Source organism: Thunnus thynnus, chromosome 18, assembly GCF_963924715.1.
Source record: "Thunnus thynnus chromosome 18, fThuThy2.1, whole genome shotgun sequence".
NCBI classification, from domain to species: domain Eukaryota; kingdom Metazoa; phylum Chordata; class Actinopteri; order Scombriformes; family Scombridae; genus Thunnus; species Thunnus thynnus.
In genome coordinates, this window is record NC_089534.1 from 7,876,296 (window position 1) to 7,891,063 (window position 14,768).

At 42.4% G+C, this 14,768-nt stretch overlaps 1 protein-coding gene across 4 annotated transcripts in view; it reads right to left on the reverse strand.

Annotated features, from left to right (window-relative positions):
* Positions 1–14,768, reverse strand: part of disp1 (dispatched homolog 1 (Drosophila)) — a 92,409-nt gene that overhangs the window by 16,505 nt on the left and 61,136 nt on the right. For all 4 annotated transcript variants that reach the window (XM_067571627.1, XM_067571628.1, XM_067571629.1 and 1 more), the window contains one exon: positions 8,902–9,661. In XM_067571627.1, the coding sequence (XP_067427728.1) occupies positions 8,902–9,620 (719 nt within the window). In that variant the 5' untranslated portion in view covers positions 9,621–9,661. The remainder of the gene's footprint in view (positions 1–8,901; positions 9,662–14,768) is intronic.

A 14,768-nucleotide genomic window follows, 5' to 3' on the forward strand; every position in this document is an offset into this window, starting at 1 on the left:
AATGTGAAGTTCTAATAACTAAAATCATGTCATGACAAATATTAAACCTGTTGCATATACTATACCTGCATTCTAGTGAAATATAATAATAATAAACTTTATTTATAAAGCACTTTTCATATATAAAATGCAGCTCAAAGTGCTTCACAGGAGAAAAAAATCAAAGACACAGGTATTAAAAAGAAGTCATGAGAGGCAATTCTATAAATAGAAAAGAGCAATAAAAATAAAACAATAAAAAAAAGCATAAAATAGGTATAAAAGAAGTATCAAATTAAAAACAGTGATGTTAAAAAAAAAAAAGAAAAGTAAGATCATAAAAATAGGTCTCGGGCTGTTTCTTAAAACTATCAACAGAAGTTGCTGCAGAAGTTTGTGGTGGGAGTTTGTTCCAAACCTTTAGTGGATAAAAACAGAAAGCTGCCTCACCGCACTTTTTATAGTTCATTTTTGGAAACATTTAGCGAGGCTGCACTAACATGACCTAAGTGGACGGTTTGGAACGTACTCGGATAAACAATCAGAAATGTACGAAGGTGCTGAACCATCGAGAGGCTTATAAACAAGTAAGGGAGTTTTAAAAAAAATCAATCCTGAGAGACACAGACGGTGTAATGATGCTAAAACTGGAGTAATGTGATCTTTTTTTGTCCTGGTTCTTGTTAAAAAATCTCTATGAGCTACAGCCTATCAATGTTTTTTTCTTCAGTAATCCTGAATTAAGTGTGTTACAAAATCCAGGCGAGAAAAAAAAAAAAAAAGCATGAGTCATCTTTTTGGCATCTTCCAGTGTAAAAGCAGTGTCTAACTCAATATTTCTTAGGTGATAAAAGGCAAAAGTCTTTGTACAGCAAAATAAATCTTTTATTGAACTACCTGGACACTCAAACATCTGGTGATTCCCCACACTCGGCTTTAAAAACCAGTCATTCACTGACTGACTGTTGCACTCGCTAATTGATTTTAATGTGGCGGGGCTGCTCGGGTTATTTTAGTCTGCTGAGCGGCACTTTGACATACAGTGTGTTTTGTATATAAAGCTTCGAGATTACATCAACGGTAAACAATTACTATCACTGTCAAGAAGGTTCAACCAGTAAATAAACCGTTTATTTCACTAGTCGTTAAACCTCAAACAGATCAGAGATAATAAAGCGCTACGAACCAAAACACATTTTGCCGCAGCTTGGACACATGTAGTAGTTTATCCCCCTCCAAAAGTGCGATGATAATCTTAGCCAGCAAGCCAGCCAGCAGCAGCAAGCCATCATTATCCAGCTGAGGCCAGACTAGCTGCTCAACCGGCTTATGAGAAGTTATGACAACGTCGTGCTTACATCAGGCTTTGATCAAGCTTTATGGGACAGAATGGGCCTTTGATCTGGGATAGCTATCTTTATGGGCTTTGCTTCATACTCAGGAACTATACCGTAAGACTGAGGGGTTACAGAGAGAGAGATGAAAATGGAGAGTTAGGTGTGAAAGAGGAAAACACAGTTGAGAATATAAAGTAAAGGGAAAAGGAAGGGGGAACGGCGTTTAAAATCTAAAGAAGGAAAGCTTCATAGACAAAAAAAACCAGAAGTGTCACACTGAGTCATCTGCTTTATTTCCACTCTCCCTCCTTCAGTTTTCTGCTTCTATCTCATGACCTTCATCAGCTAATATTTGTAACAGGCTAAAAAAAAAGTGTAGCAGTGACAGAGTTATCATCCTCAAGAATAGTTTGCTGCTACAGCCGGCCCCCTCTCCTCATCATATAAAAACCTTCAAGGTTAACGGTATCCTGTAGGGTTTTTTGACCACTAACAGCACTATGAAGCAATGTTTGTATGAGTGTGTCATTGTTTTGTTTTTAACCACAAGCTCAAGCATGCATCAACCACATTACACATCCCTGCTGTCAGTTCCACACTATTCCTCTGATTGACGACCGCTAGCTAGCAAACATGAATGTAAACAATGCAGGATTTAAAATATCTTTAAAGCAGCTTTGCAAATGTTTTATAAAGGAAGGAAACACATTTAATATGTTTATTGAGCCTCAAAGATACACACAATGAGTTTTGGTGAGAAAAACTGAATGATAAAAAAAAAGGAAAAACTCGACAGGGTACCTTTAATGTTTGTTGTAAAATGCACACTACTGGTGGAGATTAAAAACAATCATGACACAAACCGTTTCCCACAGGTTGAATGTTTAATTATTTAATTATTTGATGTATTTAACATAAATTACTTCGAAATTTGCAAACTACCCAAACATCTTTTTCCAAATGCTCATGCAGTAAAAGGCACATGGCCCAATACATAAAGATTCAGTTTAACAAGGCAGACCAGCCAGGAAAGAAAGCACCTGTAGATGACATTACAGCAGCCCATGAGATTGATGAGATTGCTGTGTCTTGCTGTCATAACGGCTTCTTTTTTGCCATTGTCCCTCAGACCAAACTCATACTGTGAGTTGAGCTGATATTACTCAATAACAGGAAACGGCCCTTTGTGCACAAAAACTCAAAGATAGTCTTTGTTGACCTTCTCCAGAAGAAATCAATCTCAAATAGAGTTTTAATATATGAAGGGAAAGCAACCACTTATAATCACACATGATCATTCTGTTCCTTAAAAACAAACCCGGCAAAATCATATCATGTATATCTTGGTTTTGTAGTGCACTTGCGTCACACGTTTATCCCGGGCTAACCTCGTAGCTCCATGTGTTCTCTTGCAGTACAGAGGATCAGGCATGCAGGATGTCAGTAAATCTCCCCCATCCATCACTGAGCCTTCACACACATGCCCCCCGGAGCTACAAAACATACACGTACATACACGGACACTCTTTTCAGATGCCATCATCTCATTGTAGTTGAGGTTAACAACATGTAACTCGGGCTATTAAGTGGATATTTTTCTGTGTATAAAAAGCTAGAAACAACAGAAGAAAGGAAGCCTTCAAGGCTTTTAAAAAGACCCAGATTGCTAGTTTGTCTTCTTGCAAATTAACTGTGAAGGTAAAAGAGGCCCGCAGGGTCACATATCATCACCGTTTTACAACCGGCAGAGGTGTCTCTTTGACAAAAAGAAGACCAACACCACCGACTACCTCATATCCTTCTTTTGTGCTTTAATAGGATCTTAATTTCACTTTAACAGAATAAAAAAAAATACCCTTAGCTCATGTTTTTATTGCAATTCTCTCTTCTTTCATTCTACTGCGTCACTCATTGCAATTTGTTCTTGAGGATAAACTCTGCCTAAAATGTTGGAGTGAAAGTATTTTTAATTGTCAAAGCCGGTGATGAACACTTCCTCCCAGAGGGAAGAAAAGCTGCTTCTGTTTGTCCTGCGTAGAGAGGTATGCACGAGATGAAAACACACCGTTCAACGAGGCAAACTTTCACCGCTTGAGGGGCTTTAAAATAGTGCGAGAGTTTGTTTATGTGCGCTGCATTTCTTAAAAGATAGGGAGCTGAGGGATGGAGTGTCCTCCTTAACCGTGCCTGCATGTTTGTGTGTTTATCGGTTCATAAGAAGCATCTGTAATTTGTGTGCCCCTAAAGATCTCACATGTGCACACACACAGATACAAACACACACGCTTAGAAGACTTTTTCTAGTGGTGAAACAAAGTGTGTCTCATGTGGCTTGTTGTGGTCTTAGAGAACATGCAGCACTTGAGCCCTTTACTGCTTCGCCGTTAAGAGGAGAGTGTGTCAGGAACCGACCCATGTTGATGCATTTTGTCTTATATTTATTAAGTCTTATATTTAGTGCTTATTTTTTAAGCTTTTATTTAAATTTCTAGCTTCAAACGCAACAGAATAAGGCAGATTGCTGCTTACTTTATTCCAAAAAAACACTTAAAATGTATAAAACGTTTGCAAAATCATTCAACTTGCACTTAAAAGAAGTGAAAATGTCTCTGTATCACTAGCCAAACCTTAAATAAGACTTGATGACTCAAATGTACTAACTTAAAAAGAAAAATGCAGATTTTTCAGCGAGCCCAGTACATATAAAAAAAAAAAAAAAGGCAGAACCACATCCTCACAGGTCTGTTGTGGAAAGAGAGAAGAGAGGCGACATAGATCATCAAAAAAGCACCAGCAGGCCTTATTTGAACCAGACGATTGAGAGAGCAGCCAGTAACGCCCCGCCGCAAAGCCCTTGCAAACAGTTGTTATTCTGATAATGCGCAAAGCCTTGTCAAGCTGACACCCTGAAATACAGAGCGCACAGATCATTTTCAGACAAACACTTGCCGGTCGAGGCTTGCAGCTGTCTTGACGGAGAGAGCGAAAGAGAGACGGAGGAGAAAAAAAAAAAGGGTAAGGACAAAAAGAAAGAATAGAAGACATAAAGCAAAAGGGTTTTTTTTGGCAAAACCCGCAAAGAAATAACAGCGAAGGCCTTGTGTTGCTCATGAAGGTCAGGAGATTCAACGCTGCAAACACAGAAACCCATCCAACTGATAAAAAGTTGCTAAATTACACAAGATAAACCGCTCCGTGCTTCGGAGCTGTCATGTTTTCATACAGTTTTCCCCGCGTGTCATAGCAACCGAACCACCTGCCTCCTACAAATACTACAAAATTCAAACTTGCTCGAGATAATAAAAGCTGACCTTTCCTCAGAAAGGAGTGTGAGAGAGAGACAGGAATTCTTGCTATCTGACAAGGCATGAATCTAAACCTAACTTGCGGTTGCCATAAACAACAGGAGAGGTATTGGTGAAGAGGACTGAAACATGTAGCTCCAGGAGAGCAGAGTGTGAGCATGGGGGGTTGGGGGTGGGGTGGGGGGGGTAGGGTTAAATACTCGACGTGACCCCCGGATGGTTCGGTGTCAGTGATCTCTTTTGGTTGCGGGGAGGGGGTGGGGGGGTCGTCGGTGCAGGTAGAAGCAGGTTAGCTGTAACTCTTGTTGTGCCCTGAAGCTACACATAATCTGCCTTTAGTTTATTCTCTCTCCTTACACGGTTCACATTGTGGACCGCGTCCGCCATAAGTGTCCACTTGAAGCCACGGAGTAAAGTCTTGAAACTGTAGCCGTGGTCTAAGTGTGCATACTTAACTCCAGATTAACACTTCTGGATTGCATGCTCGGGGATTTGGTTGTGACTGGCTGTCTTCCAAAAAAAGTTGAAACTTCCAAGCATAGACTAAAAAAAAAAACAACTTATTTTCATGTTTATGGGCCGGTGTTGGGTACCAGAATTTAACAATAACTTCTGTTATCTCACCATCCACCCCCGGCTTTTTAACACACCTGCCCAGATGTAGGTCATACGATCAAATTTTACAGATATTCACTGGTAAACCAACAGCCACAGTAGTAGAGAAACGGGGTCCAGCCGTTTCCTCCCGGTGCTGTGGCTTAAAGGCTTTCACCTGAAGCCTTTAAAAACCTGCTGGCACACACGGCGCTGACCCGGGCCAAACAGCTGACATCCCAAGGACACGCCGTTTCCGTCCGATCTTAAATAATACACATAAAAACGGCTGTGAGAGATAATCTTACAGCACGATCGCAGACGTGCTCCTGATGTTTTTAACAGACTCGCCGAGACAGATAAACGACGGATGGCTGAATCTGCTGGGTTTTTTTTAGCCGCTCTACAGAACTGCTGAGTTGCACCTTGTTGCCCCCCCCCCCCCCCCTGTTCCGGCGTTTTGGTTTGTTTCATATGAGGGATAAAGACTCCGAAGGCTTTTTGATCATGCTCGAAATAGAAGTATTAGGAAACAAAAGTATGGACTAATCTTGGTAAATGGATTAATGTTTTGTGAAGCTGAGAACAGGGGGCATAAAAAATCCCCCCTGTTGTGAAACACACATAAAAAAAAAAAGGTCTCCCCAAAGAGCTAATGTTACGACTTATCGGGGTGTGTGTGTGTGTGTGTGTGTGTATGTGTGTGAGAGAGAGAGAGAGAGAGTGTGAGACGTAAAGTGTGCTGTGATCATACGTGTAATCCCTCGGCTAATCACAGCCTCAAGGCAGATCAAACTGATATCTGACACCATCTTGTCTGACTCTGTACCCTCAAATTATGGAGGTATTAGGAATATAACTTTACATCCGTGTGTGCGAGTGTGTGTGTGTGTGTGTGTGTGTGTGTGTGTGTGTGTGTGTGTGTTTAACTATTTAACTGCAGCCAAACTCTAGCAGACCTCAACGGGGGTGAAAAGGTAGACGAGGTCTGAAGGGTTTTTTGTTAACATCTTGGTTCAGGGCAAAACTACACAACTGAGACAGGTATATTGTTTCCTACCTCTAATCTCACCATCACACACACACACACACACACACACTGAACACACCACTGTACAGGAAAAGGGGGCGGGAGGGGGGGGGGGGGTTGAGGATCCAGTCTTGGAGTGAACCCAGCCCCTGTAATTCAAACCTGTCATCGCTGAACAAGAGGGACCTGTTTGGTAAATAAGAGAGTGGTTCAACATTAGAGACGCGTACGTCCCACGCCACATCTGCTCTCCATTCTGATGTGGAACTAGAGACGGAGGAGGGAGGGGACAGCGCGAGAGAGAGAGAGAGAGAGAGAGGGAGAGAGGGAGAGGGAGGGAGGGAAATGAAGAAAGAAAGAGAGTGTTAATAGAGTGAGAGAAGAAAAAAAAATGAAAGTAATGGAGAGCAGGGAGGAGGAAAAACCACAGATGCTGTCGAATGCATCTAAATGCCTGTGCAACACAATCCTGTTGTGCCTCTTTCTGCCCACCCAGAGTTTAATGTGTGCGCACCAGGCCTGGTGCATGTACCCGCTGCGGCTACGCAAACCTCATCTTTCAACGCCACCCACAACGTCCCCCTTTCAAAATGAAAGTTATGAGAGGAGGAGGGAGGAAGGGGGGGGGGGATCAAACTTAATTCGAGTAAGGAAAATTCCATGTTGAGAGGTAAGAAGAAATAAAGTCTCATGCAAATCAGATTCCCCTCGTCGAGCTGCTACCATAAAAAAAGGAGCTGACATGAGTAAATAATTACATCTGCAAGGTTTTCACCCCCCCCGCCTCTGTGGAGATGGTAAATATAGGATTATGCAAATGATTATGCAAGGCATTAAATGGTTCCAGTTTCAAAAGCGGTGGAAGGTCTGTGGTTTTTGGAGTAAAAGGGAAATAACCAACTCACTAAATATGGATCACTTGAGGGAAGAGAGAGGAGTTTGCCAACAAATGAGTTCAATGCTAACATTCTGCCGGGACTGGAGGAGGCATGGTCGCCACGTGTGTGTGTGTGTGTGTGTGTGTGTGTGTATATATATATGTGAGCTCGCATGCAGGTTTTCACTTAATTTGAGGAAAAACTTGCAGCAGTTCTCTCTCATCTGGAGGATAAACTTTGTTTTGGCTGTTTTAATCCCAACAGCCAGGAGGGTCTAACCGAACACAAGCCATAAATAATTTTTAAAAAATTGCACTAAACTCTACAAACAGCGCCAACATTTCTATTTGAACTGATGCTTAAACACCAGCGTCTGCCCACGATGTCAACTATAGGTCAAACCCTGAGCTACCGTGTGTCATGGATCTGCTTCAGATCTCCACGTACAGTACACACAGGCTTAACATGTTTGCAGGTCAAAGTGAGAGATCCATTCATTTGAGGACTATAAAGGGTTAAGGGGGAACAGATCCACTAATCGTTGCACTGTAGAGACACCACACATGCTAAAGTGGACAAAAAAAATGATTGGGCTTGAGGGGACATTTCAGTCCTTTCACAACATGTGGTTTCCAACTGATACAAGGGATACGCCAACATTTTTATGGTGTGAATAAAAACAAAGTTTAGAGCGTTAGCTTCGCTCTTTTCACGACCTAATGGCTCGCTGTAGTTATAGACTATCAAACTGGCCGTACTACAGTAATTTGTTTCCTTGTTTGTGGCAATATCTCTGGTGATAAACAGTTTTCTGTGTGCTCTCTTTTTGCACCACATCTGCCGTAGATGACTTTCCATTCAAACTGAATGGTGTTTTTAGAGTGAGACAGTGAATTTTGGTAGGAAAACATATGGTGAAGATCTGGTAGGAAAACATATGGTCCTCAAAGATAGGTATGGAAACACACTCGTAATAGTATCTGAGCAGAGAATCAGGTCTCATATTAGGACCAGTTTTGGAAACTTGTATTGTTACCTTTAAGCCTTTAAGCACAAAACCCATCCCTTCTTTTTTTATTTTTACTAGGAAAGCCTATTTGTACAAAAGCCTTCCTCAAATAGCTTTAAGTTAAATCATTAAGTCAAGTCATGTTACTAATTTATACGCCAAAATCAACCTCAAAGCGCTAAAGGGTCATTACTGTGTTACGTAAGTCAATGTCAGCTGCAAACTTTCATTTGTTGTCATTCTTCCGACATGCTGGTGTGACCCTTTGTATCCCGTCGGTGGTGACGTTGTGTGACAAGCCTCTATTTGGGAAAACCGCTGGTAAAATAAGCCTCCCGAAATATTACCCATGAATCACGGACCCTAACAGCCGTAACCCGCCTCCGACTGCATTCCAGGCCTAACGTGATCCCTAAACATGGATGTGACATGTTATTAAGCATGGGGGCACAAAGAGGAGGCTTATAGGGGGGGACCGGAGGACTATGAGAGACCCTCTGTTGCCTAAACTAAAGGATATGCTTGCGGTCAATAAACATGCAGTCATGCAACAGATTTGTATGCTCGGTTCACACAAATGCAAAACTCAAATACTTATAAATATGCCTCAAGTTTTATAACGCCAACCATCACTCAGCAGGACTTTACTTGAACATTAATGATCAATGACCACAATGCTAAACCACAGAACGCCATATTTGGCGAACGGTTACTGACTAATGCTTTGAATAAACTGATATCTAATCTATTAAGGAAAACCAAGACATACCTGATGACAGGTGCATGCGGCTGACTCTGGAGGCGCTCCTGCCAGCGCTGGTGAGGGTGGTGATGGAGACAGAGAGGGGAGGAAGGGTGAGGAGCGTGGGGATAAGGGTTAGAGTATGTGCAGGCGGAGAGGCAGCAAGGGCAGGACGGAGGGGTCCCGGGATGGGGGACGGAGCCGGGCCCGGGGCCTGTGCCCGGATTCCGGAAGAACGGGCACTCCTGTTGTCCGCAGGGGCAGCAGAGGGTAGAGTGGAAGTGACAGTTCTGGCAGCAGAGCAGCGGGGGTTGGAGAGGAGAGGAGGAGGACGGTGATGACGGGGAGAGGGTGGAGGCAAGGTGGCGTTTGGCCAGCCTTTGGGAGTCTGTGACGGCGGGGGAGGAGGAGGAGGAGGAGGAGGCGGCGGCGGAGGAGGAGGAGGAGGACGGGGGAAGGTTCCTCAGGGAGCCGTTCTGTTTGACCACTCCGCCGTTTTGGCTGGGTCTGTTCGCTCTCTGGACGACATGCGATCTCTGCTGCGCTTTAGACGCCGCGTCCTTAGCTGTGACCTCTTGGTCTCCGTCTGCTGGGGGGCAGTCGCCGCTAGGGGCAGCTGTGAGAGGGTCCTGGCCGTTGCTGACCGGCGTACTGGTGTTCGAAGGGGCGTTCCCGCTGGCGTTAAGAGGATGGTGTCCTCCGTTGCTGAGGGCCAGAGGGTCGCCGCTTGCGTCGCTCAGGGCCATGGTCCTCTCCCAGTGGGCCTGGCAGGGACACTGTCACTCCGCTGGGAGGAAAGAAGAGAACAGAGGGAAGGAGGAAGATTAAGCTCTGTTTAACTTAGAATAACATCTCAAGGAGGGAGGCTTTAAGAGCACAAAAGCTTAAATGCTACTATTAATCAATGTGATACCGTTCCTTCTCCACTTTAATTTATCTTGTCAGCATTCTTTTTTGAAGGATTTCTTCATTAGGTTCCATCAATAATGAACATTTGACTTGTTACAATCAGTTTTTGAACCATAAAGCACAAACTCATCACCTTTCTGACTTTCATATTAAAGAATAGTTCAAAATTTGGGGGGAAGTTAGATGAGAAGATCGCTATCAACTGCCTGTTCATTAAATATGACGCTACAGCCAAGAGGCAGTTAGCTTCTCTTAGCTTAAAGACTGAAAACAGAAGGAAACAGCTACCTACTGTACTTATCTAAATCTCAACAAAAACTGCATATAAGCATATTTCTCAAAATGCATCATTGCAATTTTGATATCACGTGAGCTATTGTTTCAGATTAGTGTCTGTTAGTCTTCAGGAAGGGAAGCATCGATGGGAATAAATGAGCATTCATTCAGCGATCGGACAAACAGCTCCTCAATACCGAATACTGACACAGAACTTTTGTTTATCAGAGGATCTTAATGGATGTGCCTTAATGGATGTGCTTGAGACAAAAAAGAAAATAATGGAAGGAATGCTGAGTGTGTGTGTTTCATCTGGTATCTTAGTAAAAATAAACAACTGAGATTCAATCTAATACAACAGGGTTCACTCTCTTGGAAACCCAAAACAACTACTCCTCAGAAATTGAGCAGAAGAGCTTTTTTCCATTCACAATGAGCGGCGCCAAGTGAGGGCAAAGGAGGACGCAGACTGTCGGAGGAGGGCTGAAAACTGTTACTACTCAGCGAAAATACCGTAGGAAACACACTGATGACATTAGAGGAGACAAAAACAGTGGCCTTCTTAACCTCTCAGAAGTAGCGTTTTCAACTTTTGATTTGTCAACACATACATTTGAATTTAATATTTGATGAGAAGTGTCCAGCTTGGCACTAATGTGACACTTTAATGTGAGCTTTAATGAGGCTGCATCAACAGTCTGTGCAGCTGTGTGACTTTCAGCAGAGGTTAGCTGCAGCTAAAACCCCTTTCTGACCCCTTGTCTTGTCAGCTTATTGCAATCTTTAACTTGTTATGCTAACGTTTACTGTACTTTAAAGTTGTAACATACATGCAAACCAATGCAGACACTCTTGCAAAATAAAGAAATACAGAAAAATGAAGTCAGAAAGAGGGAGGAGGTTTTATTTGACGGTTAAAACTGAATCACCGCTGAAATATTCGGGGCATACAAATCTTTCTGTCTTCTCTCTGGAGTCACAACAGTCGTATTAAATAGAGGGGCCGTTTCAGATCAATACGATTTACAGAGCATGAACAAGACCGGCATGAATGAATTGGCAGTGTTTGTATGGATTACAAAGCGAGAGATACTCCTGCATTAGGAGGCTAGAAAAAAAAAAGGGTTCCAACAGAGTGAGAAAAAACAGAAGGTTCACGTTATGCTACAGTTTCAGCCCCTATGCTTCGGCTTCAATTACAAAAATACTCACAGGAGACCGCGACGTGAAAATGTGATTCTGTGGGCTATTTTAGCATAGCAGGGAGAGAGAGAGGAAAAAAAAAAAAGTGTGTCTGTGGCTTTGTGCCATGATATGCTTGACACACTTCAAAAGGAGCTGAGTTGTGTTTCGCAGGTAACGCGGGGTCGAAGTGGGCCGTGTTGTTGGAACGGAGCCCAAACTACAGCCCTACGGTGGAAAGAAAACCCTGACATGAGCCAGGATGAAATAATCAACCTACAAGGCATATGTGTGTGTGTGTGTGTGTGTGTGTGTGTGTGTGTGTGTGTGTGTGTGTGTGTGTGTGTAAAAAATACTGACATGTGGCCTAAAGTGTCTAACATGCCTCAAAGTTCTGGCCAAATACAGCAGTGAAGCAGCAGCTCTCTGCCTCTAAAAGCAGAAGCAGGATTCAACAGTGTCAATCACTACACACACAAGACTTGGGATCACATTTCAGCTTTAAAAACTACTCTGATAATAATTACAATTGCAGATACTAATCATTATTACCATTACTAATAGACTAATATGTAACACGATGAAAGCATATAACCAAAACAACTATACAACTGTTTGAGGGGTCACAGATGGTAAAAATGGTTTATGATATTCTGTGACATTCAACACTGATTAAAACAAAATAGCATAAAAAGCAACGACAGCATAAAAAGACAAGCAAGCCACAGGGTTTCTGCCAGAGAAGTTGTTTTGGGGGGGAGGGGGCTCAAATAGGGGGCTAACCCATTAGAGCTGGATGGCAAGCAAGACACAGGAATTTGGTTTTGGGTCTTGAGGAAGTTGTAGCATTTATTCACTGACAAATAGCTTAAACTGTACACGCACTGCACTGTTCACAGCTATACTGCTAACACACAACCTACGCACTTAAAAATGCAATTTAAAAAAAACAAAAAAAACCCTGATGCTTGGGGCCAGGCAGGCTGCCAGACTTGCAATACCTTGGCAGAAACCCTGAATCCCCCCTCCAACTCCACCAAAACCCATGTATTTGGTTTGGTTCTTTGCACTTAGTATTAAACCACAAAAATCATAAAAAAGTATTAAAAAATCAGTTTGGAAGCATGTTAGGATGTAAAATAAAATCAGGTCCAGATGAAAATAAAACAAAACCCGAGTATCAGCCATCACATTCGAGTCCAGTTAAGACATCTACGAAGGCTCCCCCAGTCCTTCTTCTCTGGAGTACAGTAGGATGTTAATTCATTGAACCGGTATCTTTGCTAGGAAGGGGAGGGTCAGATTTCCAGTTTTCTAAAAATGCATTTTTTTCCAGCTGTACTGGCAAGTCAAATGAAGTGTTTGACAGAGTTATTTGTTTTCAGTGGGTTCAAGTCTCCCAGGATCCACACTTTAAGATCCTGTGGAATATTCTTTTTCTTTTTTTATATATTTTCTGAGGTAGTTTTAGTGATATATTTCCCAAAACTCTGCAATCATTTGAGCAAAAACAGATCACCCTCACCCCAACCCCTAACCGCTAACCCTAACCTAGCTTAACAGGTGTATAGCATGTTCTGTGCAAGATGTTGAATTGAATTAGTCTGTGCTTAGTGGAGATTAAAAACGTTTGAGCTTGCTCCAAAAGTGTGTGCCAGTCAGCGTCATTACATGAGCAATTTAGATCCCATTTGAGTTTTCCAAGAGGTCTTTCATATTCAAGACAATTATTGTTGAGAACATTGTAAATAGCTGACGTTAGACCTCTGGTTGATGTACGTAAGGTGTTCTTCTCCTCTAGTACGCCAGGACGTCTATCAGGTGAGTTTGCATTGACCAAGTGTCTGATTTGCAAGTATTTAAAACAGGTTGTGTTGAGGCAGGTTGCATTTTCTAGACAGATGCTAGAAACTAGAGGATATACCTCCTGTGTTTAAGTCCCCAACTATTTTAATGCCTTTATCCACCCTAGCCTTTGAGAGTGCTGTCTGGTATGGGATTTGGAATATAGTGGAGTGTTTTTAAAAAAAAGAGTGACCCCCTTTAGATTCAAGACTGAAATAGGGCCTCCTGGCATGAAACAAAAGTGTTTTGTATAATTGGGTTCTTGGTAATTGTACTCAGTTTGTTTTTATTACCCAAAAAGGGAACTACATTCAGCGGAGTTGTTTGCAATTCTTGTTTTTCCATTGATATCCATCTGCTTTCATTGTCTTCTGAATGTAACCACATCCATATGGGTCTAAACTGTGATGCGAGATAATATTTTCGGAAATTGGGGGGAGATTTAAACCACCTTTTCCACATGGGCTCTGTAGACTGGTAAATTTGATTCTGGAAGGTTTCTTACGCCACAAAAAAGGATGTCATTGCCTTGTTTAGGTCTTTAAAAAATTTTACGGACACTTTAAGAGGAATGCAGTGGAAAAAAGGTATGAATTCAGGAAAAATATTCATTTTTATTGTTTTTATTCTTCTAATTAAGGACACAGGTGAGTCCAATCATCTTTGGTTCGATCCAATATTTAATTTTCTATGTATGTTTTATCAAATGATTTCCCAAAACTCAGATTCCCATATATATATATAAATCCATTGGGAGACCATTAATGTTCTAAATAAGTAATAAACTACGACTGCGTTTCTCTTTTCGACATGTTGAACTTTTCAAAGTCACATATTTGAGTTTCCATCTGGACGATTGTGAACTGGTCCCTCAAGATGTTTGAAGACAGCCAAGACTCTACTTATCTGCGATGCCATCGAAAGATAAAGCCTCAACTGGAGGGTGGTGACGTGGGAAATGTTTCACATGCTTCATACCTAAACTGAAGAAGCCTGGAAGGATAAATCATCTAAAAATACTGAATGTAATACAGGCACCTTCAGTTTTACCTCTTAACTACTTATTTTATAACCTTTCAGGAAACCGACACACACACACAGGTTTTCCTTTTCCCGACCACATGACCCCTGAAAAATATTTCTCCGCAAAATGGATGTGCTTGCACTTGAGCGCCGAGCGATACATCACACTAGCCTGCTCCCTCCCCCCCCCCCCATCATCATCCGACTCTCCGAGCAGAAGGCGCGCGGCGTATGTGACCAATGCGCTCTGTGACACCTCGACATGAGTGAGCGGTGAAACATGAGCGTGACAGCCCCGTCGGGTCAGGGGTGGCTGAGAGGACGCGGTTGAGAGAAGAAAGGGGGGTGGTGAGGAGTGGGTGGGGGGGGGGGGGGAAGGAAGCATAACTCCTGAGCCCCCGAAGAGCTCAGAATAGCAGAGTGCTGAGGGAAACCCAGATTAAGTCATTAGTCTGGCTCCCACAGCTGTCAAGAGCCTGTAAGAACTTAAAAAGGTTGGATGGAGACAGGAGAACTTGAATAAAATATGAAAAAAAAAAGAAATTGTGAGTATATAAAGAACATTTGTGCTACTTTATAGTGTAAATATGCAAACAAAGTGTGTTTTCTGCTGTTTGGGACTAAAGGAATTTATCCTCAGCTCTGCGTGTGTGTGTGTG